The sequence below is a fragment of the Pelobates fuscus genome, chromosome 2, assembly GCF_036172605.1.
Source record: "Pelobates fuscus isolate aPelFus1 chromosome 2, aPelFus1.pri, whole genome shotgun sequence".
Taxonomy (NCBI): domain Eukaryota; kingdom Metazoa; phylum Chordata; class Amphibia; order Anura; family Pelobatidae; genus Pelobates; species Pelobates fuscus.
This window is the reverse complement of record NC_086318.1, coordinates 40706012-40732213: the sequence shown is the minus strand read 5'-3', so window position 1 is coordinate 40732213 and position 26202 is coordinate 40706012. Positions and strand designations below refer to the sequence as shown.

General features: G+C 39.2%; 2 protein-coding genes across 4 annotated transcripts in view; both read left to right on the top strand.

Annotated features, from left to right (window-relative positions):
- The window catches only part of GCFC2 (GC-rich sequence DNA-binding factor 2), a 38424-nt gene extending 26209 nt beyond the window's left edge, over positions 1-12215 (top strand). For all 3 annotated transcript variants that reach the window (XM_063442095.1, XM_063442093.1, XM_063442094.1), the window contains exons 13-19: positions 1622-1772; positions 3605-3711; positions 4551-4627; positions 7519-7585; positions 8682-8828; positions 10623-10747; positions 11627-12215. In XM_063442095.1, the coding sequence (XP_063298165.1) occupies positions 1622-1772; positions 3605-3711; positions 4551-4627; positions 7519-7585; positions 8682-8828; positions 10623-10747; positions 11627-11726 (774 nt within the window). In that variant the 3' untranslated portion in view covers positions 11727-12215. The remainder of the gene's footprint in view (positions 1-1621; positions 1773-3604; positions 3712-4550; positions 4628-7518; positions 7586-8681; positions 8829-10622; positions 10748-11626) is intronic.
- Positions 12216-15239: 3024 nt separating this feature from the next.
- Positions 15240-16244, top strand: LOC134586140 (keratinocyte differentiation factor 1-like). Its single transcript, XM_063441648.1, has one exon. It carries the CDS (start codon positions 15240-15242, stop codon positions 16242-16244), a length of 1005 nt encoding a protein of 334 aa, XP_063297718.1.
- The last annotated feature ends 9958 nt before the right edge of the window (positions 16245-26202 follow it).

Sequence of the window (26202 nt, the reverse complement as noted above, 5' to 3'; positions counted from 1 at the left end):
GCGGAGATCCCGCCTGTGCATTAAGTATGATGTCCTCACACTGCCGAAATCCGAGGGTGTGCTAGCGCTACCAGACTTCCACCTCTATTACAAGGCCACACACATACAGAGGGTGGTGGAGTGGTCTAAGAGGGGAGTAATATTGTAAAGCGCTACGGAATATGCTGGCGCTATATAAATACCAGTAATAATAATAATAATTTTATAAACTCTGGCAGTAGTTAGAGGCCATACAAATGGGTAGACCGATGTCGCTGCTGCCATGGCTAGATCCACTAATAGGGGCAAGATTAGCATCCCAAAACCCCCTTATACAATCAACACTTCAAGTCTGGCACACTTAGACCCCAAAGCTGGAGCTCACCTTCTTCCCTTCGCCCCTCTAACCTATAATGTATAACCTGGCCTTCCCACCGGGCCTGGAAACGAAAGCCATTCAAAGATTAACTGGGAAGGACTTACCACAAATCAGACACATACTACAAAAGGATAGAGTTAAACCCATAGCACTAATACTGAACACAGGGAATCCAAATTTTATGCAACAGTTTTGTAACAAACAATTGACGGAATTCTACTACTCTATGTCCCAAAGGCCACTCATGACACATGCCCTTACGTCTCTAGAGGCCATCTGTATGGACGAGGACCCCTAAGAGCACAGGATCTCTTTCTTGTACAGACTGCTCATGACACAGAGGAGGCAACCACCTCCTGGTTTCATGGGCAAATGGGAGACTGCCCTGGGGAAACCTTCACCCCTGCGCAGTGGCAAAAGATATGTGTCCTAACGCACCATTGTGCGATCTCAAGCAGGATCCAAGAATCCGCCTATAAACTACTGTCGCTCTGGTACAAAACCCCACAGGTCCTACACACATCATCCCATCCATTGATGAGTGCTGCTGGAGGTGCGTTAGGGAGGTGGGCACCCTCCTACACCTGCGGTGGAGCTGTGCCTGGATACGACCGTTCTGGAAATAGATCTATAAAATGATTCAAAAACTCACTGATGCCCAGCACCACTGCTGCTGCACCACACCAAAATCCAGACTTCAGTCTATAAAAAGTCCTTGACAATCAGAATCCTTAATGTAGATAAGAGCCTGATCCCCCTCTTTTGGAAACAAGAGCGCACTACACCCCTAACCCTCTGGTTCCAAATAATACTTCGCTCCATGGAGGACCTCACCTACCAATCAAGTGGCAGATCACAGACATGTTATGACCTGTGAGTCTAATACCTGTTGATCCATTACGTTTACATTGTATCTCTCATATGAGACCCGCGCGTCTCACAACATTATTACATGACTTTCTTGCGTGAGCACTGTTATGAAAGGAAAAATTCCAATAAAACGATATTTACAAAAAAAATATTGTATCCGTCTCGGTGTGCAGTACGTTTTTAAATGATATCCTGATGTCCGCTCCATATAAATACTTCTGCATGGTCAAGCTGAGTAGTTGGCTTAACTCTTTAAGGACACTTGACATGTGTGAAATGGCATGATTCCCTTTTATTCCAGAAGTTTGGTCCTTAACGGGTTAAAGAAATTTACTCCAAAGAGGTAATACATTTGGTAACCATATTAAATGATGTATATTTTTCCATGTCCAGAACATCACTGATCTAGAAAAGTTGGAGTGGTACCGTGATTTAGAAGAGTTTTGCTACAGCAGTGAAGATCCTGAACCACACACTGAGGACAGCCCTGATAACAATGTTCTTTCTGCTGTGGTTGAGAAGAGCATTCTACCCAAAGTGTCTGGTGAGATTCATATATTTTCAGAGGTTTTTTGTTTTTTTTTCATAGGTGGACTGTAAATGATGTCTGCAGGAATTGGTGGCATACGCCTGTCCAGCATAAACAGACTTTTAGTGACTGTTTAGCCATTAGAAGTTTAAAGGGATTCTATATTGCCAGGAAAACAAAGCAAATTAGGTCCCCCTCCCTCGCAGCCCCCCTCCCGCGGTGCTGAAGGGGTTAAAACCTTTTTAGTAACTTACCTGAATCGAGCACCGATGTCCCTCGGGGAGACCTGATGCGCATACTTTCAATGCTTTCCTATGGGGATTCTGGTGACGCTGGAAGTCTTCATGCATAGCGTGAGGACGTTCTGTGTCATTTAGGCGAACAAAAGTCGTCTAAGCACCGGAAGTTCCTCTAGTGGCTGTCTGGTAGATAGCCACTAGAGATGGAATTAACCCTGAGAGGTAATTATTGCATTTTCTCAGAAAGGGACATGGGACATTACATCCAGACCACTTTATTGAGCTGAAGTGGTCTCTGTGCCTATAGTGTCCCTTTAAGTTTTCCCTTACTCCGTTGCATCAAACTTTCTTTGAATTTCCCTTTAGGGTATTTATACCTTTTGTAGTTAAAGGAATGCTTGTTAGGAAAACAATGATGTATTCCTAACACTAATATACTCCTCAGCCACCGCAGCCCTCCCCTCGAGATGTACAGGGTTAAAAAACACTTTATTCACTTACCCGATTCCAGCGCTGAGTTCCGCTTCCTTCGATATCAGGTGATGGGGGGCTTTCCCCACGGGAAAGCATTGCCTCAGTGCTTTCCTATGGGAATTTCTCTGACGCTGGACATCCTCATGCAGAGTGTGAGGTGATCCTGCATCGTTTCACATGGTCAAACTCTGTGAAACTCTAAGAAGAGCCTCTAGTAGCTGTCTGGTAGACAACCAGTAGAGGCACTCTTAGTCCTGCAATGTAAACAATGCAGTGTCTCTAAAACTGTGATGTTTTATATTGCAGAACTAAGGGGCACAGGAACACTGCACCTAGACCACTTCAATGAGCTAAAGTGGTCTGGGTGCCTATAGTGTCACTTTAAGGACAAAATAGGTGACAAGGAAGTCCAAAAAGCCACATTAGAGTATACTAATATTAATCACTCCTAGTCTACAGTCTTTACCTCCTGCTTTATCATCCAACGTGCTTACTTGTTTCTCATTAGTGTTTAAATCCCACATAATGGATCTTTTTTTTGGGGGGGTTTCAGCATTTCTCACTCCTACCATACTTAGAATGCACATATTGTTATTATTATTATAATATATACTATAATAGGAAAATGTTTGTTTAGATATGTTTGTCTTTACCTTCAAAAGTAAGTGCGCTATATTAATGACCCTAATCACAGTAATCTAGCAGAAACAGTTAAATGTTTCTCCATATGTTTTATGTTTCTATAAAAAAAAAATGTAAGGAATTATTGCTTTACAGAGAGGGTAGTGGACGCATGGAATAGCCTTCCAGCTGAAGTGGTAGAGGTTAACACAGTGACAGAGTTTAAGCATGCGTGGGATCGGCATAATATTATCCTAACTATAAGATAAGGCCAGGGCCTAATGAATGAATCCTTATCTGCCATCACATACTATGTTTCTATGTTTGATTGCCATTTTGAAGGTGGTCTACAACATGATAAAACACTTGGTTATATGCAGGGCTTTTAATTTCTCTGTGCTGCTGTGCACATTAGGAACACGGTAATACATTGATTACTGACACTGTATTTCTGAGTTTATGTGATTAGAGTTTGTAATAGTGCTTACTGGAAATAATGCATTTTTCTTTCAGAATTTGTTGATCACGTGTGGGATCCACTGTCCGCCACACAAACAAGTAACCTGGTTAGATTCTGCAAAACATACGTTCTGGAGAGCGAGTCGAAAAAGGCAGTGCAGGTAATGAATGACTAGAGTGAGAAAACTGCATCAAAATAAATATTATAATAACGAGTAATCTCGTTAGCTGCAGCTGTTTAACCCCTTAATTATTATTATTATTATTATTATTGCCATTTATATAGCGCCAACAGATTCCGTAGCGCTTAAGGACACTTGACATGTCTGACATGTCATGATTCCCTTTCATTCCAGAAGTTTGGTCCTTAAGGGATTATATTTCCTTACAGTTTTCACAATTACTTACAAATGTTTAGGTTACATTTTCTATATGCAACTTTGACAGTTCTTCTATGGCTCGTCTCCCCATGGCATAAATGTAAATACTAAAAAGCATGGCTGTCTCATGGAATTCTTGTACAGCAGTAGAAGCAGAAGCAGAGGTTTATTATTGAATCCATACATTAGACATCAATGCTGATAGCGCTATGCACAGAAAACATTTGTTTGCTTACCTGCCAGGTGTAGTGTGACTAGGGCTGCATTAACAGAGGTTTCACTGGTAAATGGCAGAGAATTGAGCAGTGAGACTGCAGGGACATAATCTATACACCAAAACTGCTTTATTAAAATAAAGATGTATTAATGCTTAGAGTGTTCCTTTAATTAGAAAAAAACAGTAAAAGAATTTTGAATAAGGCATTGAGATCTAATGTGTCAATCGGCAATAAAAGACTAGGATAGGGATGTCCCATCATTTTTGTGTATATGAGAACAATTTTCAGTGTGTTGTTTTATGTCTACTGACCCTTTAGTTTGCTATAAGCACTATCCCAGTGGTCCCTTTTTGGAACTGTATCTTCTTTAATAGAAATGTTTTTGTTTTACTGTATTTGTAGGAATTGCTAAATTCCCTGGAATCTCGGTTAAAAAAAGCCATCGAAGATGATGTATTCATTCCACTCTATCCCAAAAGGTACAATGTTTGATATATCGGTACATTGAAATGTATATGCACAGCCAATCTAAGTGCATCCGATCACCCTATATTTCCATATATTAATGTATTACACATGCACCGTGCTTTTCAATTATTTTCCTTATTTTTCAATCTCATTTAATCTTAGTGCATATGTTTATCCTATGTTCTCACATATTCACGTACCACACATGCATTGTTATTATCTAATTGAAGAAAAAAATGAGGCTGTTTTTCCTTGGAGCCTATTTTATCTGATTGCATTTATTGTTCATGTGCCAATTGCTTATAATGCTATTTGATGTTGTGTATTACTCAAAAGCCTCAATAAAATAATGAATAATAAAAAAAAATGATATGCACAGTGGTGTAAATCACTATTGAAGATTCAATGTTGGTGTGTGTCTAAATCAAAACACTGTACAACCAAAGAGTGCAAACATTTTACTCTTTTACAAAACCATCTTCATTTTACCCCGACACAGTCACAGAAAATAAAATAAATGCCTGATGTGTTCTGGAGGCCTGGGTATCTTGAGTCTCTCAATCTTGAATTAGATTTCTCTTGCATTTGTGATATCCATTTTGATTTATTAGTTTTTTTATTTATTTTGCTTTCGATTCCATTCTTCCATTAAAATGATTCAGAACCTTTGGACGCATTTTGGTTCGTAATGTATTTATTAATATTTCAATATACAAATGTACTTATTTCTTTCTTTAACCCCCTTAAGGACACATGACATGTGTGACATGTCATGATTCCCTTTTATTCCAGAAGTTTGGTCCTTAAGGAGTTAAACTGTAACTCCAAACACCATGATCACTTCTGCTTTTGGGAGTGGTCATGGTTATAGAAGTCTGTATGTACAGCGTTTCTGCTTGAAATGCTGAACATACAGACCATATTTTGTGCCAGGACTAGTTACACCCTGGGCACACATTACTTAGGAAACCTGGAACTCTGTTCTAGAGTGCCTATTCTTTGCCTCCCTCCGTGCCTGCTTGTGAGTTCTCGCCGTCCTATCTTCCATGCAATTGTCAGTTTTCTCTCTCTCTCTCTCTCTCTCTCTCTCTCTCTTTTTTTTAAATTTATTTATTTTTTTTTCTTTAACCAGGCTAGCGGTATTCCCGAGCGTGACTCGGGGTTAATTTTCGCTGCCAGAAGCGGTAACCCCGAGTCACGCTCGGGGTAGATAACAGAGCTGGCAGCGGAGTCTCCTTACCTTCTCCTTGCGATCCAGCGATGTCCCCGCGCTGTGATTGTCAGTGAGAGCCCCGGCGGATGCCTCCATCTGACTTCCTGGTTCCGTCTCTGTGAGCCGCAGAGGCTCATGGGGTCGGAACTGGGCGGGTAATTCAAATGTTTCAAGCATAAAAGTGACACACACACATATAAAGTTAGGTGATACAGTGAAATCCTGTCAGATTACATTGTATCACCTCAGATTTGACACAGTATCACCTCAGATTTGAAATTTGATCATCCTACACTGCCCTGCCTGCCCTTTTTGCTGTAATTTCTGCCCATAAAATACATTTTTTACCATGGCATCAAAGCGTCACTTTAGCATCTCCAAAGCGGGTTTGGATCAGATGAGTGACAGCGGCAGCGACACAGAGCCCCTCGCAGAATTGAGCGACTGCGATAGCGATTCGTGGCAAGATTCGTCATCCGACTCTGACAGTGACCAGAGAAGTGGCGACAGCGAAGATTCTGCACCCGAGCTCAGTGATGTGCGCACTTGGTGCCTTATTGATTGCGGTATGGATGAGGTACCGCCGCCAAGATTTCCGTTTACTGGATCACCTGGGATGAAGGTAGACGTTGAGCACAATGATCCTTTGGCATACCTAAAATTATTTCTCACAGATGACGTCATTGAAAAGATTGTCACGGAGACAAATCGCTACAACGAGCAGCAATCAGCTACTCTGCATAGCAAGTTTTCCAGGAACAGAAAATGGGAACCGGTATATTATTTATTAGATTATAATTCATGATTTTATGTTTCGAACTTTATCACATCTGAGAGTACTTTTGGTCAGGTTTAAGAAAGTAATTACTGGCCTACAATACATAACACCAAATTTCCATGCAAAAAAATGGTACCGCTTTTGGTACAAAATTCCTGACATAATCATACCGCCAGGGAGGTTAAATCATTCTCTTCCCTCTCCAGCTCAGAGCACACATTTTATGCATTTTTCGAACAGCTGGCAAAATCTGCAGATTTCTTGTCTGCGGTCTTTGCAAGACCTTCCCTTCTGCCCAAGTTCATACTTTCTGTTGCCGTCCAATCACAGACTTCTCATTGTAGCTCAATGAGAAGGCTTTACAAGGCAGGACCTCTGATCAATTGCCTGCTTCTTCAATTTAGCAGAGTTTAGCTCAGTTTAACTGCGCTAACCAAAGCAGGAAGTAATTGCACCGGTTTTCTGACTGACAGCCGCGAAGATGTAACAAGGTTAATTTAAAAAAAATGTTTATTGAAATGTGCACTTTTTGTAAAATAAAGAGGAGGACATACTCTTCACACATAAAGCATTTTAGCAAGCTAAAGTACTTCAGGGGTCTAGAAATAGATTTAAAGTGACATGCATCACTTGACAATTCTTTTTTTTTTTTTTTTTTTTTTACAATCGACAAACAAACACGTTTCAATGAATATGCCAATAAAAATAAAGCTGCACATGTGTAAAGCTGTCAGACATGCCCAATGCACTTTTCCTGCATTCCTAGGCATAGACTATTTTTTTTTTTTTTCTTCAGCCTACAGAGCGAGGCAGTGGTCTAAAGCTTTTGAGTGATGCATGTCCTTTAATCACATGATGCTTTGTTGAATGTTAAAAGCTTCTAAAAAGTTGACTTTGATTCTGTTTAATAGTGTTTTAGAGGACAGAGCCTCTCCGCATTCAAAATTCCAAGAAAGGCAATTCTGGTCAGCTGTGAAGGTAAGCAAAATACATCTTACCCAGGGATGTGTCTACCGTGAGGCAAACAAGGCATTTGCCTTGGGCGGCAATTTTCAGGGGGTGGAAAAAAACGCCACCCCCAAATGCCCAGGCAAATACCTTGTTTGCCTTGTTTTTTGGGAGCCCAAAAGGCGGGCCGTTGTTTCGCGGGCGGCGAGGGAGCATTTTTTCCTGAGCTCTCTGCTCAGCTCCCTCTCACGACCCGCAGTAATGCCGGGAGCTGGAATATGATGTCATATTCCGGCTCACTCTGCATCACTCTGCGGCGCCTGCACGTCCGGCCGCCTCCCTGTCCAGCAGCCCCACTGGACCCCAGGTGAAAAATCCACCCAGCTATCCCAAAAGTAGAGAGGCTGCGGGTGGATTTCAATAATAAAAAAAAAAGAAGAAGAAGAATTGTGAGTGGGGGAAATGTGTGTGTGTGTGTGTCAGTGACTGTGAGTCTGTCAGTGTGTGTCCGAGTAATAGTGTATGTCTGTCTATCAGTGTGTCAAATCAGTGAGTGTGTGTGTATGTCATTGTTTGCTAGTGTATATGAGAATGTGTGTCTGTCAATGAGTATATGCATCTATCAGTCAAAGTGCAGCCTTGACAGGAAGGGATGGGGAAAATTTGAATTAGGGGGGGTGCCCGAACACTGTCCTGCATAGGGCAGCACAAATCCTAAATACACCACTGATCTTACCTATGTATAAAAGCCATATAACTACTATAAAACAGATACATTCTGTGATATAACATTGTTGCCTGTTAATGAAACTAAAAAGTTTTGTTTTTTTTTTCCTTTTCTGTTAAACAAGATACCTTGTCACTCTAACTTATTCAGGCTAAATTGTATAGGAAATTAGCTTTTTTAAAAAAAATTTTTATTATAGCAACATTATGGTCTTTCATTAGTTTCCGCTGTTACTTCTTATAAGATATCACAGTAACACATCTTTCTCCACTGACTCATACGTGTAAAGTGACTGACCTAGGAAGAGTTTATCAGCAGATCATACATGTGTTTCTATGTTCAGTCTTGACATAAACATTGTGGAAGTAAACTTGGTGTCCCCATTCTTACTGCTCTCAGATGCTGCAAAATGTTCTGTCATGGGATGGATTCCTTGAAGAAGAAACCCTGCGAGAGCTGGGACTGGACAAATTGCTGAATCGCTACCTCCTGTTAATCCTTCTGAATTCCTCACCTGGCAAAGAAATGGTTAATAAGTGCAGCAAGGTAACTGCGCCCCTCTAGAATGTGCCTGTATGTTAATACACCTGTTTGATTATTGGTCTTTCTAGTAGTTGTTTGGCAATGATCACTAATAGAAATTTTCCATATTCAATATTTAGTTTTTCAAGCATTTAAGCCATTACAAAGGTGCAAAAGTACAATATGTGTGTACACAAACCACAGTACAATAAGTGCTCAATAGAATACAAGCAGAAAAGAACCTCCCTGAACAGGGTAGAACTTCCCCGAAGACTTCCTCTTGTCTTCAATGAAATATGTACAAAAATAGGGGATAATCCGCTAAACCAATGATGAAAAAAAGAACATAGCGTATAATTGTAGTGCACATTCAAAAGTGTAGTAAAATAATATATTTAATAACTTACATTACAGTATAAAACAAAGGGTGTAGTCTCTCTGTCACCACCAGGGGTCCTACGCGTTTCGTCCGTGTATAGGACTTCTTCAGGGACTTCTTCAGGGACTTCAGTAGCATATAATGACAGGATACAAGTAAATAATAAAAGTCCCTTCCCTCTTCTACCCTTTATACCTCCCCCAATGTCCACATAACCCATTATTCAGAGCAGGTGTTTCGTTCTGCGGTCCGGTTTCTATGACGTCATTCCGTGCGCCGTTCAGTTCCGCATGCGTTCCATTGCCGAAACCTGGAAATATCTTTATACTCGATCGTTTTAGTCTTTATCTCCGTGTCAAAACACATACATACAGACAAAGGGCAAAGAAGAGAGGGGGGGGAGGGGATATTAGGGGATATCAGAATATTTTAAATGGCACTACTATGTTTAAATGTGCTTTGGTGCACATACAATGTTTAAATAAATTTATAGAAGCTTTTATAACAACATGCTTCTATATTAAAAATATACAAAACATAAAAAATATAAATGAATCAATATATTATAACATTATATATAAAAAATAAGAAAAAAAAAACTTTCTTTTTCCTTCTGTAGAGCACACACACTTTCAGGTGAACAAGTTTGTGGAATCCCAATATATGTTGCATTTCATCCATTTTTCCATAAAATGTGGGATATCTATAATAACTCTCAAGGATTTATTTTTTCCATGATTAGGGATTGAAACAACGAAATAAATGATAAATAATAATTATATATATATAGAAAATAAAAAATAAAATAAAATATATATTTATAGTAGAAAAATCAAGAAAAATGAAATAAAAAATAGAAGTATAATTATATATATATATATATGTGTGTATAATCATCACACTTATGACAAATCACGGCTTGAACTATCTTGCTTTGCATGTAATGCGTCTATCTCGTATATTAATTTCCCCTTTTACGTTGCATTACTGAAATAAATGAACTTTTGCATGATATTCAAAAATTTCAAGTATCACCTGTATATATATATATCAATAAGAGGTTATTTCTCTCTTTGAGATAACGACATTAATTAGCCACAGTCGAGATAATACAGGAGCTTAAAATGGCATCACTTTTCCTTTGATGTGTATATTTTTCTCTGGCATGTGGGTTTAATCCCATGCCTACTGACGTGAAATGGGAAAGTCTGTATGTCTAGATTGCCCACTGAGCTGATGGGTGGAATTGAGGGTGGGGTTTCCAGAGACAAAACTGAAAATCATGAAAACCGGGAGGATTTAAAAGTACATTTTGAACAACAGCTATCGAACACCATAACCACTACAATAAACTGTGTTTACAATAAACTGTAGTGGTTCTGGTCCCTTTAAATATGGTGGTAAAATTGCATTGTGTGTTTTATACATATTTCTTGCAGATTGTTGCCTGTCTGCCGCACAGTTGGTTTAAAGGCCTTGACAGTGGATCCTCTCTGCCTTGCTTGGCAAATCTCAGTAAGCACATGCTCCAGTGTGCACATGCGCTGCATTCACTAGATGATCGGTATGTTACACTGCTTTCCTTTCCCCAGGCTGAGATTATAACTTCTATAGGTCCCTTAATGTACAATGCCTCTGTAGATTAATCTTGCATTGAGTAGTCTAAGAAAAGCTCCCGGGCTGTATATCCTTTTATTCTGGTTAAAACGTGCCACCACAACCAAACTCTGGATAGTGATAATGGGATTTGTAGACTAGGAATATTCTGTACTCCAAGTGGTAGTGAAATGACAGCACTCCTGGGATATAAAGAGTCTGGAGGCCAACCCTGACAAAATTAAAGGATGATGCATGTTTTAGTGCTTTATGGAGGTAATGCATTAATAAATGCAACATTAAACATGATACATTCTTCCACATGTCCTTCTTTGCTGCAAATCCTTTGCTTCTGCGACAAATGTTAGTTCTAGTCCTCTCTGTAGCTTATCCGTTTTATTCACGCAAAGACTGAAAGCTGAGAGAACGATCAGCCTTTCTTCTATGAGCTTTACAAAGAGCCCTCCTTGTTTTTTATTTATTTAATGCATTAAATATGGCTCGGCAGGTCTAGCTTTCTTCTGTAACATCTCACAGTAGAGAATGGGCATATTAGAATAGGCAAGGTTGTTTGTAGAAAGCAGAGTTTGTTGTTCACAATAGTTGAAACAAAAGCTTCAGAGATGAAGTCTATGGTATATCTTGAACTGCTGCTTTATTCTAATCAGCAAAGATAAAGATAGTGGAAAAAACTGAACACAGGTAATAGTAGCATGTTGTAGGTTGCAGGTAGATCACCTCTTTTGCTGTCTCAGTTCTCTATTGGATGGCAAGTTTAGATTCCCTTTCATATAGTGTATGTATTATCCTTGGAATATTCTACTAATGGCGTTTGTTATCCTTCCAGGGAGAACTTGCTGGTTCTGGTGTCTCTGCTGAAAAAGATCAAAGCAATGGATTATGTGGAGGCACTTTCCAGTAAATATAACATTGAGGAGCTGAAATGATTATTTTTATAAGAAGAAGTGAACACATCTGATTCCAGATCTCATGTCCACAGTCAGAGCACAGGGGCGTGTACTAAATGCGTGGCTCTCGCAACAAAATGGACAGAGATTTTCTATTTTTCTAAAGGACATTATGAATGAATTGTCCGCCTGTTTTTTTTCCCCCCGCTTAACAGGGCCGTGCTTTAACAACTGACTTCCAAAATGTTAGACCTGTAGAACAGAGATGGAATATGTTCCCCAACTCAGTTGGATGTATGCCTTTCCCAATTTTATTTCCAGGATATTTAAGTTACAGTTCTTGAAGAAACCACCAAATAATTATATAATTTACATTGTCCATTCCTTGACAGTTGCGGTTAAATGACGGTTATGGACACTTGGTCCTAACCAACTTTTTAAGGTTTTAGAACATTCTTTGTGAATTTGCCACCTGCTTTCAGATTTCTCTTAATTGTAATTACACATGTGTGAAATAAAGATATTTTATTGTACAAACAAAATGGAAAATCTATATTTTGAATACTGAACGTGCAAAATGAACTTTTCACTAGTTAACTGGATTTATTAAAGAACAGTAAGAGAACTTGATAAAAATGCATGATCGGCTCTTTAGAAATCTGAAAAGTTCTCAAACCGAATGTGTGATTTGAATGTGATGCTCCAGCTGATTAACAAATAATTGAAATTTAAGAAAAAGCTTCAATGTGTGTTTAATGGCAGGGTTGGAACTTTGATGGTTTCAAAACTGTTTGCTATCACTGCACTAGAAAATGCTACAAAGCCACAGTGGGGGAAAGGGGAGACAGACAGGATTGAAAATTAGTTGAAATGAAAGTTGAAGAATAAACAAACTGAAAGAAGAGGATGTGACGTTAACTAACTGGGGGTTGTTTAGAAAAATACTTTTATAGAATGGGAAATGACTTCCTGAAAGTCTTGCAGCTAAGAGAGTAAAGGAAAAGATTTTGAATTATTATTTTATTATTATTTATATAGCGCCATCAGATTCCATAGCGCTGTAAATTGGTGAATGTAAGATGATTTTAATAGGGATTTCTAGGGATCGTTTAATCTCTTATACGCCGTGTTTCCAAATAAATGGGGTCAGCATGTCTGTATTTTATTCAGGATTCAATTAATGCTTTTATGTAAAACGAGGCCCTCCATAGCAAATATACAGCCCCTCCCACTGATACTGTCATGATTTATACTGTGTACTCACCATTGGAAAGGTAGTTATTGTTTCTGAATTGAAGTTTCAGTGCATGGTAGATCTAATTAGGCAGTCATCAGGTTTTCAGTGCTTTTATATTCTTTTTGTTGTAATTATTTAAATGAGATTTGAATACAGATACTCCCCTTTTATTTATAAGGCTGTCACCCCCAGGGGGTCCCTCACTGGTTAGAAAAATAGATTAACATTCAATTAGTAGTTTTAATTGTATCATGGCCACATCACTAGCAAAGGAATATCTCACTTGCATAAAAAAACAAACAACAAGAAGGTGAAACTGTAAAGTTAAAAATCCCATTACATCTCTCTAAGAATATTAACGGTTTTATTACTACAGTTGCTTGTCTGTCTTTTCAGTTCTAATTGAAGCAAGGCCCTAAGTGATAAACAGAAAGAGAAACTAGACTGGGGCAAACCAACTCTCTAGTGTGTGGAATCGAAGTGAAAAACTGCACAAATTTAATCCAAACCATTCTAAAAGGGAGGATTAGAACTTCATTTATATTAATAATGTTTATAAAACTCAATTATAGAGGGAAATAACCACGATTATCAGAGTTATTCACAAAAGTGAAAATGTAAAGTGAAATTCTAATTTAAAGAGATTCTCCAGTGCCAGGAAAACATATTAGTTTTCCCGGGACACTGCAGGACCCTCTAGTGCCCCTCTCCCTCCCACCCCCATCCCAAGTTGCTGAAGGGGTTAAAACTCCTTCAGTGACTTACCGGAGTCCAGCGCCGATGTCCCTTGGCGCTGGGTCAGGTTCCGCCTTCTCGGCGGGGGAGACTTAATGCGCATGCGCGCCAATGGCCGGGCACGCGCATTAGACCTCCCCTTGGGAAAGCATTAAATAATGCTTTTAATGCTTTCCTATGGGGATTTTCAGCGTCGTTTTAAAACACTTTTTGTGTTCTATGAACCCGGAAGAGCCCTCTAGTGGCTGTCTAGTAGACAGCCACTAGAGGAGGACTTAACCATATAAAAACTGCAATAGTTACACTTGCAGGGTTAAGGGTAGGTGGAGTAAGCACCCAGACCACTCCAATGGGCAGAACTGGTCTGGGTGCCTGGAGTGTCCTTTTAAGGCTAAAGTATTTAAACTGGAAGTATAGCTGACTTATACAATGCTTCAAGTTCAGCTATTTTTACCTGGAATTTGAAATTCACTTTTAATTTACTTTGATTTGTATTATCACATTGGTGAATAACCCTGTAATATTTAAATTTCGTCCACCTACACTCAATGTGTGTATATTGTAAACCGCAAAATTCCTTGTATGAAAAAGTCAAATAAAACCGTATAATCCTAAAGCAAAAATAAAGTAAACTAACTATACTTTTCGAGTTAACAGTTCTTGGCAATATCAGAGGTTTAATCCATGTTCGAATTATTATGTTTCTTTGTTACACAATGCTAAATGTTCACTAAATGCCCAGATCTATTCTAAGCCCTCAATCTCAGTTTATTATCTGTATTTGGGGCTACCAGATCCTCCTTGTTTTTCAGAAACCTCACTTCTGGATGCTGTTGGCCAGTACATGACAAGTGCTTCCCTGCTGTATGTAGAGTATGTCAAGGTGGGAACTCAATCTGTCAATCTCAATCCCAAAGGATCTGTCTTAATGAACAAATTAATTGCACATATTGCAAGGCCCAGAAAATAATGTGTCCATGAAATCATATATTGTCTTTTTTAAGAACAAAACCAAACACTTTTAATATAAAATTAGGAAAGGGATTGGAGTTTTCTGATCTCAGACTGGGCTATTAATTTGCAGTTGCCCCCCAGGTCAAATGTAGCCATCCCTCTCCTGGTTTACAGACAAAGGTAGAACGTAAATGTGGTGAAACTATCTATCAATCAGTATAAAATATACATAATGTATGCATGATCCTTTTCTTTCTAATCATTGTGCCAGTATCATAGTTTCGTGTAAACAATAACTAGTCAATCGAAAGGATCAATTAGCATTTAGTGTACTATGGCTAGCCAAGTAAAATCCAATCACTAACCAAAACCACCCCATAAAAACCCATGGACTACTTGCTATAGTTCACTATCATCTCTTGCTGGCATATCATAAATTGAAGCTGCCACATTATATTTATTGGGAAACCTGTTGCATTACTCTCAGTGTGGACGTGTGATTCTGCTACAAGAACTTCCAAGTGAGAGCAGAAACCTGGCAAGAGAACGAGACCAAGAAAATACTTAATCTGATACCTCAGAGACCTCATAACTGGTTGTGAAAAGAAGCAGCATTTTATTAAGCAATGTCACTTCATCGTTCTGGGTCCAAACCTCACTGTCTTGGGATCCCTGCTGAAGGACTTTCACTTCCCCATGGCAGTTCTCCAGCAATCAATAACAATGTCTTACATTTCCAAAAAAGCATCAATAATGAGGTCACATTCAAATCTGGATCTACTAGAACACCTCAAGATGTGCCACAATATTGTCCCCAGGTTTCCAATGCTTGGGATGCATGCAAAGCTCTATTGTGCTACGTGGGGTCCTGCTGCCATAGTTCAAAGAAAGACCCAGATGTATACCATCCCTGCTCTGTAGGAACATCAGTGAGTGGCCCCCACAATGATCATTCTTCAGGAAGGACCAATTTGCGGTGTGTAGGTGAAAGCATTAAAATAACTGGCCTGGATAACAGTTTTAATTATACAGACCTTAAACTCATGGGGGTTCCAGTCTTCAACAAGACTTGTGCTACTATTACTGACATGGAGAGTTCAAGAGATCTACCTGCACCACCTCCAGCACCCATGAACACTGAAGGACACTACTCTAGGAAAGAGTCTTATCCTGAACTCTCTGGAATGAATGGCTCGATGTCCAGTGCAGAGATAGATGGGCTAATCTGGCAGAAGCTCAGTGAACTTTTTAGCTTCCACCAGATTGATGAGCTAGCAAGGTGCACCTCAGAAACTGTGTTCTTGAAGAAGAGCAACCAGATGATGGAACTTATTGACAGTCTAACACAGGACTTCCAATTGGAGAAGCAGGATGCAGAATGCCGACTTATCCAAGGCATTATCCGTCTAAGCACCCGCAAGGAACGGACAAACAGAAATTGCACTTCAGGAGGAGATAAAGGGGGAGAGCAACCGTTCTCAAGGGACAGTGGTGGCAAGATTCCTGCCAGAAGTATTATAGTCACACAGGAGTCTGGATCATCCAGCCAGGGTGATCTAGAGGTGAAGATCTCAGAAGAAACAAGCTTTGACATTATGGCAAGGAACCTGAGGAGATCTGCAGATGCCTGACTATCTATAGGATATCTAACAATTGCCCAGTAACTGCGAGCAGTAGCCTGAAATAGACCATGGCATGGATTCATTTAGGGAACATAAATGGATTTCTTCTGGACTCTCTTGATCAAAGTTTACTTTTTATCCTTTGCAGAAAACTCTATAGTGGTGTCCCATCTTATGTGCTAGATATTATACTAAGGGGTGCACATGTAAGAAATAGACTCCCTGAATGTTTGTTAATAATCAACTTCTTTAATCTGAGGAACATTCAAATTGTTTTTGTGTTCAGATTGTGTGGATGGTTTAAGGTTCTCTTAAGCTCTTTAAATGCCAGTTTTATTTTATTTTTTCTCTAATTATAACTTTATTTATGAAAAAAAGAGAGCCCACAGATATGAGCTCAAAATAATATCAATGTAGATGCTTTATGTCCAAGACAAGATACATGTTTATGTGATTTTTTTTATATAAATAGCTTTTCCTTTTTTTTTTTTTTTTTAAATTATTGCATTTTAGTAATTCTATTAAATGGAAAATGTTCACTCTGATGAAGTCCTATTTCGTCTGTTTGGCTATTATGTGGGAGGGGAGGGGTGGTACAATTTTTTTTCTTAGAGTGTTTGTCTAAGCACCATAAGCACTTTGCATTGTTTTAAAGTATGTGGCTATTAGCGCTTGAGCACACTCATTTTTGAGAGTAGGCTACAGCCGCGGGATTTATTAAAAATGCTGCCACTATAAGGCACTATAAGACTGAAACACTAACGAGGTTATTTACTAGAGTGAGAATTCAAAGAGAATTCAAAGTGAATTTCATATTTTAAAATAAAATAGCCAAACTGGAATAATCTGTTATGTTTTCCGACTACTCTGGCCTTTAATTTGAATTCTCGATTTAGTAAATAACCCTGGCAGTTTGGGGTGCCAATATTGATATTAATTCTCTAACTTAGCTATTTGTACAATGCATTCACTAATATATAACATTTTTATAATACATTTAGCAATAAGCCGTTCCTAGCTATGCATTTCCTTAGATGTTAAATGGACGAGCCTTTAAAGAAAAACTGGTTTTATTTTATATTAATTGCTAAATTAATCAGTGCTTACAAAATATCTCTCTGTTAAGCGCTTAAAGGAACACTATAGTCACCTAAATTACTTTAGCTAAATAAAGCAGTTTTAGTGTATAGATCATTCCCCTACAATTTCACTGCTCAATTCACTGTCATTTAGGAGTTAACCCCTTCAGGACCGGCCTGTTTTTGCGATTTTTGTACGTTAAGGACCAGAGCAGTTTTAACACTTTTGTGGTGTTTGTGTTTAGCTGTAATTTTCCGCTCTCTCATTTACGGTTCCCATACAAGTTATATATTGTTTTTTTCACGACAAGAAGGGCTTTCTTTACATACCAGTATTTATATTATGTCATATATTGTATTTAAAAAAAATAATGAAATATGGTGAAAAAAAAAAAAAAAACATGTTTTTGGACTTTTACTTGAAAAATCTTTTACTTATCTACAAAAGCTAATGAAAAAAACTGCTAAATAGATTCAAAATTTTGTCCCGAGTTTAAAAACACCCAGTGTTTACATGCTTTATTGCTTTTTTTTGCAAGTTATAGGCCTATAAATACAAGTAGGAAATTGCTGTTTCAATATATATATATTTTAAATGTATCAATAGTGACATTGTTACACCGTTATCTGTCATAAATCCCCGAAACACACCTAACATGTACATATTTTTTAAAGTAGACAACCCAGGGTATTTAAAATGGGGTATGTCCAGTCTTTTTTAGTAGCCACCTAGTCACAAACACTGGCCAAAGTTAGCATTTATATTTGTTTGTGTGTTAAAAATGCAAAAACCGCTAACTTTGGCCGGTGTTTGTGACTAAGTGGCTACTAAAAAAGGCTGAACATACCCCATTTGCAATACCTTGGGTTGTCTTCTTTTGTAAATGGTATGCCATCATGGGGCTAATTCTCATTCCTTGGCTACCATACGCTGTCAAAGGCAACCTAACCAATCTGACAAATTTCAATAAAAAAAAAAAAAGTAAAATCAAGCCTTATATTTGACCCTGTAACTTTCACAAACACTATAAAACCTCTACATGTGGGGTACTGTTATACTCAGGAGACTTCGCTGAACACAAATATTAGTGTATCAGAACAGTAAAATATATCACAGCAATAATATCCTCAGTGAAAGAGCTGTTTGTGTGTGAAAAATGCAAAAAACTTCACTTTCACTGACAATATCATCGCTGTGATATGTTTTACTGTTTTGAAACACTAATATTTGTGTTCAGCGAAGTCTCCCGAGTAAAACAGTACCCCCATGTACAGGATTTAGGGTGTCATAGAAAGTTACAGGGTTAAGCACAGTGCTAGCAAATTAAATTATCTGGACTTTTGGCCTGGGTTGGCAGGCAGGTCCCTCAAATTGCAATCATTAAAATTACTTAATTAGGTAAAAATATTACATAAATATGCACGTAGAATTTTAATATATATACATATTTATATATTTGACGTCTACGTGTATATTCATGAAATTATTAATGTAATTTTGTATGTGGACATATGTATATTTCGTATTATTTTTATTTATTTATTTATACATAGATATATATATATCATTACATTCTAAGTGTATTTTGATATAAATATATATATATCAATATCAAAATACTGTTAGAATAAAATTGAATATATATATATAATTTTTTTTTAATTATTAAAAATTATTTTTATTTTTTATTATTTATTTTTATTAACATATTATTTGTATTTTATAATAATATATATATACCATATATATAGTTATTATATATATTGTATATATTCGTGTGTAATTTAAATATAAGTGTATTTTTATATTAATATACGTATATATAAATATAAAAATACACTTAGTGTGACATTATATATGATACATATACATATATTATATATATAGATATAATACATGTATATATATCATATATATATACACATATTATAATTTTTTTTACACTGATTGTTTTTTTTTTTAACTTTATTTTATGATTTTACACTTGCAGGGAGACTGCCTGTCAGCACAGACAGGGCCGGATTAAGAGCACACTGGGCCTGGTGCTGACAATTATGATGGGCCTAATTACGGAATCTTATTGACCAAAAACAATAAAACAATCATACCTCCCAAGCGTCATGTATCTGATGGAGATGGTGCTGGAGGGAAACTCATAGGATGCAGCTATAAGAAAACACATACTCTATGCTAATCTCTCTCTAATTTATATCTTTCATCTTTCAATTAAATCCATAACCCTTAACAGCAGTGTCCAGTGAAGCAGGCAGTCAATGGGCAGGGTAAAAGGGTGGCCACTGGTGCGAATCACGTGACCAGACCTGCCAAAAGGCGAGGACATGCCCAAAAAGGGGGCATGTCTGTCCAAAGAATTTGAAGGACAGCCTGACATGAATGCATGTCAGGCTGCCCGCCAATCATGCAGGCTGTCCAACTAAGGGCATACTATGCAGGCAGCACCCTGAGCTTAACATAAATGCGTCTAATGATGCGCTCACTCAATGCTTTCTAAGGACTGTCCCCTAGCACTCGCTGGTCCACTTGTCTCCTTACCTTCTTACTAGCAGGCAGAAGTTCCTGGTATATAGTCTGAGACAGATAAAAGGTATATGTAGTGAGTGTAGATTAATGGGGACATGCCACAGTGTTAGAGAGACTAATGTCTGCATTACCTAAACTAATTGTATTGTCAGCCAGTCCACACAAGTTTTGTTCCCACACATCCCTCTTAAGCTTCCAAACTTAAAGGGACACTATAGTCACCAGAACAACTACAGCTTATTGTATTTGTTCTGGTTAGTAGAATCATTCCATTCAGGCCTTTTGCAGTAAACACTGTCTTTTCAGAGAAAATAACTCCACTGGCCACTCCTTAGATGGCAGGTAGAGGTGCTTCCTGGGGCAGTACTGCCTAGTGTGCAGCACTGCCATTCAGTGTCTCCACCCTCGGCATGCAGACACTGAACTTTCCTCATAGAGATGCATTGATTAAATTTATCTTTATGTGGAGATGCTGATTGGCCAGGGCTATGACTTGTGCTGGCTCTGCCCCTGATCTGCCTAGTTGACAGTCTCAGACAATCCTATGGGGAAGTATTGTAATTTGCTCAGACCACCACTTCTGATGATGTCAGCAGACAGTCAGTTCAGAGGCAGAGCTAGCAGCTGCAGACTTGAATACAAGTTATATTTTACTATACTTAGGGAGGCAAGAAGGGGGCAGGGTGGTGGTTTTAACATAATTGGGTCAGAAATACATGATTGCGTTCCTGACCCTATAGTGCTACTTTAAGCAAGAGTATGTGAAGAGTAGTTAAGGTTGCCACCTTTCTTGGAACAAAATACCAGCCTTAATCCTTTGTATAATCACAAGGAGTGACATCAGAGAAAATTCTGTAAAATCACCAACAAACTACTCACAGTTTGATTCTGCTGTATAGATGGCTTGCTCCCAGTGTCTCAGTCTCGCAAGTCTCTCAGTGTCCCTATGTATCACAGTGTCAGTTTCCCCATGTCGCCCAGTCCCCTAGTCTCCCAGTGTCTCAGTGTCCCAATTTCTCCCAGTTTCTCAGTGGGTCCCCATGTCACTAGGACACTTAGAGACATGGGGACACTGAGAGACCTGGGGACACTGAGAGACCCGGGGACACTGAGAGACCCGGGGACACTGGGAGACATGGGGACACAGACATTTAGGGAAACTGGGAGAAATGGGGACACAGACACTAGGGACACAGACACTGGGAGACATGGGGACATTGAAACATTTGGGGACACTAAGACACTAGGGACACAGAGACATGGGAACACAGACACTGGGAGACTATGGGACACTGGGAGACTAGGGGACACTGGCTGGGAGACAGACACTTGGGGACACTGGGAGACATGGGGACAGTTGTGGACTTAGACATGGTGACACTAGGCACACAGAGACATGGGACACAGACACTGGGAGACTTGGGGACACTGAGACACTGGATGGGGGACACTGGGAGAAACAGCGTCCCCATGTGTCTCAGCATCCCCATGTGTCTCAGTGTCCCCAAGTGTCTCAGTGTTCCCAGGTCTCCCAGTGTCTGTGTCCCCATGTGTCCTAGTGTCTGTGTCCCCATGTGTCTCCTAGTGTCTCAGTGTCCACATGTGTCTCAGTGTCCACATGTGTCCCCTAGTGTCTCAGTGTCCCCATGTGTCCCTGCTGCCTTTCCCCCCCCCCATCCCTCACTTATCTGAGCTGTAGAGCTGCTTTCTGGACTCTGTGCTGTGTTGCTGGTCCCCACGGATCAGTGAGTAGTACAGAGAGGCAGGGATATGCATGGACATAAAATACTAGACGCCGCATTGACTGCTACTTCATATTAGCGCTGATGAGCTGCGGGGCCGCCATCTTGGATCGGTCACAGTGTGATCTGTAGCATAGACATATATAGAATATATATGTCTATAATCTGCAGAGCAAGGTCCTGAAAGTAAACATGGTTAGTCTTAAAATCCACCTGGAGGGTGTATAGATCCAGTAGCATGATGTTTAATCCTGGGATATTAAATAAAATTAACTGATATTTGCTGCTTTAAGACCTCTGTGGTTATTTACGTTATCAACTAAGTTTACTCAATACATTGAAATTATTTGAATTTCCAGATTGAAACTATGCGTTGCATTTGGATTTAGGTTTGCTAAAATTATAAGTTTAGTGAACTAACCCCACAATCTATCATTTTAATATACATGTTTTAAACTGGGACTGGATCTTTGCCTGATTTGTAATGTATTTACTTTTCACCTATTTTTAACTAATATGGATTTTGGAACAGTGCAAAATAAAATGTAGATATCTACAACTCTTTATTATTGTGAGCTCTGTCTTTTGCACTTTGAAGTCCGCATGGAGATAGCATAAAGAGAATAGGAGAAATCAAACAATCACATCACTATTTACTAAAGTGAGATTTGTCACTAAGGCAAAGTAAATTAAAAAAATTAGGGACAGAAGTCCTAATATATAGACATATAATACCACACCGGGTGCCAGCATTTCATGGCCCCCCGAGGTCAATGCGGCGTCTAGGTATTATATGTCTATGGGGATATGCTGTAACTTCCTATCCCTGCCTCTCTCCACACACAGTGACCCCTACTGGACGGTGCTGGTATTGCAGAGTAATCTCCACTTATTCTGAGAAAAATACCTGCATTTGTATTGCCAGTATTACTGTAATACCGGCACGGCCAGGCAGTCTCAAATACCGGCTGTGCCAGTAAAATACCAGTCAGGTGGCAAACCTAAGAGTAGTGTGTGTGTAAAAAAAAAAAAAAAAAAAATTAAATTTTTTTTTTTTTTTTCAATGGGCCTATTCCATGGGCCTGGGCCTGGAGCTGCAGCTCCATCAGCCCCTATGTTAATCCGGCCCTGAGCACAGACAGTCCCCCTGCAGGCAGATACAAAGACCCCTATTGCGGTCATGTGATCGAGTGATCACATGGCCGTGGGGTCCTGATCTGCCGAGGGGGGACTGCCCGGGCAGACAGGCAGTCCCCCTGGACCGGGAGGAGAGCTGATCGCCGCCGTGGGACCGACGGCGATCAGGTAAGTAGCCCAAAACCGTTATGACGGTTCAGGACCGTCAGCGGTCCAAACGCACGTTTTACCGCTGACGGTCCTGAACCGTCAGCGGTCCTGAAGGGGTTAAATCACTTTGTTTCTGTTTATGCAGCCCTAGCCACACCTCCCCTGGCTATGATTGACAGAGCCTGCATGAAAAAAAAAAACTGGTTTCCCTTTCAAACAGATGTAATTTACCTTAAATAATTGTATCTCAATCTCTAAATTGAACTTTAATCACATACAGGAGGCTCTTGCAGGGTCTAGCAAGCTATTAACATAGCAGGGGATAAGAAAATCTTAAACAGAACTTGCAATAAAGAAAGCCTAAATAGGGCTCTCTTTGCAGGAAGTGTTTATGGAAGGCTGTGCAAGTCACATGCAGGGAGGTGTGACTAGGGTTCATAAACAAAGGGATTTAACTCCTAAATGACAGAGGTTTGAGCAGTGAGGCTGCAGGGGTATGTTCTATACACCAAAACTGCTTCATTAAGCTAAAGTTGTTCGGGTGACTATAGTGTCCCTTTAAAGGGACACTCCAGGCACCCAGACCACTTCTGCCCATTGGAGTGGTCTGTGTGCCAACTCCCACTACTCTTAACCCTGCAAGTGTAATTATTGCAGTTTTTTTTATAAACTGCAATAATTACCTTGCAGGGTTAACTCCACCTCTAGTGGCTGTCTATTAGACAGCCACTAGAGGGCACTTCCTGGTTTCTAGCTAGAGTGTCACTGGACGTCCTCACGCTGTGTGAGGACCTCCAGCATTGCTCATTTCCCCATAGGAAAGTGTTGAAAAGCTTTCCTATGGGGAGCTGATTGTTTTCCTGGCACTGGAGTTTCCCTTTAAGTAGCCTTGCCAAATTTAAGGTGACAGTATGTTGTGTATGGACTGTGCTAAATCACAATGAAACCACCTGTGTATATATCCTTCCACTATACACCGGGGACAATATTTTGTTTATAAACACCCCCCCCCCCCCCAAATATATATAAATATAAACTAAAAAAAAGAGGTATGATATTGAAAAAAAAATCTTTGACTAACAGCAATTTTTTTAGAGTAAATATTTTCTATTGGTTACATAACCCTAAAAACGAAACATAAAAAAACAAGTCAGTTTCCAGTAAAACACTTTATTTGGATTAACAAGCAATGCAAACACAGATATGTTACAGATATGTTACATTGATTAGAACCAAATCTAACTTGCTTCCTTTCTCAAGCGTGGTCCCCACCATCTGACATCATTATATCCACTCCCTTCGTTTTCCACCACTCGGAGAGAATGTTTGCGATCACGTACCTCCCACATGGTACATCCCTTCCCTTTAATTCCACGTCCCCTTCTCAATCTAAACCAGGCTTCTCCAAACTCCGGCCCTTCAGATGTTGCTGAACTACAACTCCCATGATTCTATAAATGAAATAGGCTGAGAATCAAGGAAGTTGTAGTTCAGCAACATCTGAAGGGCCGGAGTTTGGGGAAGCCTGATCTAAACAATGGCTGTTTGTCCTTATCTAGGGGTGGTTTCCTCTCCCTGGATATATATGTTCATAACGTAAACCTTATGACAGACCCATAAGCTTCTGCTTCCATTAGCTCTCCTGAGGTAGGTGCAGGGCTGGCTCATTTGCTGAGAGCTTCAGCTGAAAAAACAACTATATAATCAGATATAAAAGAGGGATAAAAGTGTACAACAAACCAATTGTAATTTTAATGTCATAACTGAGCTAAAAGTGGCTGGGACATGCTGGGCACCATTGTATATTATATCCTTGCTTTAATCACAATAGAAGGAGGTAAGTTTAATAAAATATGAAATGATCAGTAAATGTATTTATATACATGGTCCTCAGTCCACAACTCAATTTCAGTGTAAAAGGGGACTTACCAGCTGAATGGGTCTAATTAGCATGGGATGTGTAATCAATGATATGGTCCAATGATTGCTCAGACTGTCACACCCAGTCCTTACTTCCCTATAAAACTGCTGGACCAGGTGGTCATCCTCAGTACCTATGTCAGAGGCAGCCAGTTGATCATATTGATTTAGTGCTGAGTTGTACTGCATGTTCTGCAAAGCTTTTATATCATTCTTTGTCTCACAGCTGAGATCTCTCCAGTGCTCTGCATTGTGTGGCTTCCTTCATTTCCAAGGTAAGATCTATTTGTTTAGTTGGATGATTTTGTGGGCCGCTCTTTCACTCATTGATTTTTGGTATTTCTATTTAATGGGACATGCACCTCCTAGATAAACCTCAGGTTCATGTCGAAGAACACTTTAACACCGTAATTCCAACATGCTGTAGTGGCTATGGTACCATGGCACCTGCATGCAACTAGTACAACTGTTTTAGAATGGTTTTATCTGTTTCATACTGTCTGGGCTCTGAAAGATCAGAGCTTCTGTCAGCTTTCCTGAGCTACGCCCTTAAGTGCATTTAGTTCAATGGATGAGTACATCAGCTGATCGTTTCAGCTCATGAGTTTTAAGCCCTGCACTTGGCTTAGGTAACTTCCAACTCTGTCTGAAGTATTGGAACAGTGTCCAAATTGACTCCAGGTAAGAAGTCAAACTATTTTAAAACTGTCTGACTACTTACAATGGGGTGGTGTAAGGGCACTTCTGGCACCATAACTGCAACAGTGGTTATGGTGTGTTCCTTTTTAATGATTATTAAGGAGACACCCTATTTTTCAGAAAAAATTATTCCATAGTAATTGTATAAGTAGACTGTGTAACTGAGAAACCCGCATACTAATTTTAAATTACTTATCTAAGAACATATATGTATGTTACTATCTTTTTCAATGGATAGTTACAAAATGTGTTGACTGTGACCGTGAAATCATTCCATATCAGGTTCATTTTCTACATCAAACAAACTTTGGTATCCAGAACATCAGTTACTGACTTTTATTGTTATACCATTAATTTGGACTTATTTTACAAAGTATTGGACTACTGAGTGGTATATTACATAATAGGTGAGACTGTGCAGATTTTTATTTCAGCCACAGACCATTAAGGTCATATTTGGATTTATTTTTTTTATTGATATTTTGTCTGCTGAACATTGTTTAGTTAACATTGCCGTCCCATGTGAGATCACTTAGTACTTGGCTGACATCTAGTGTTCGTTTTTCAGATTGTATATTTTTGTTTGCTATTGCCAATTCTTCCAAGTGTATTGGTTCTATTTTGCACTTTACTTCTTAGAGCTATCTATTTATTTAAATATTAGACTCAATATTTTATTGGTTTAGGGATCTACGGGT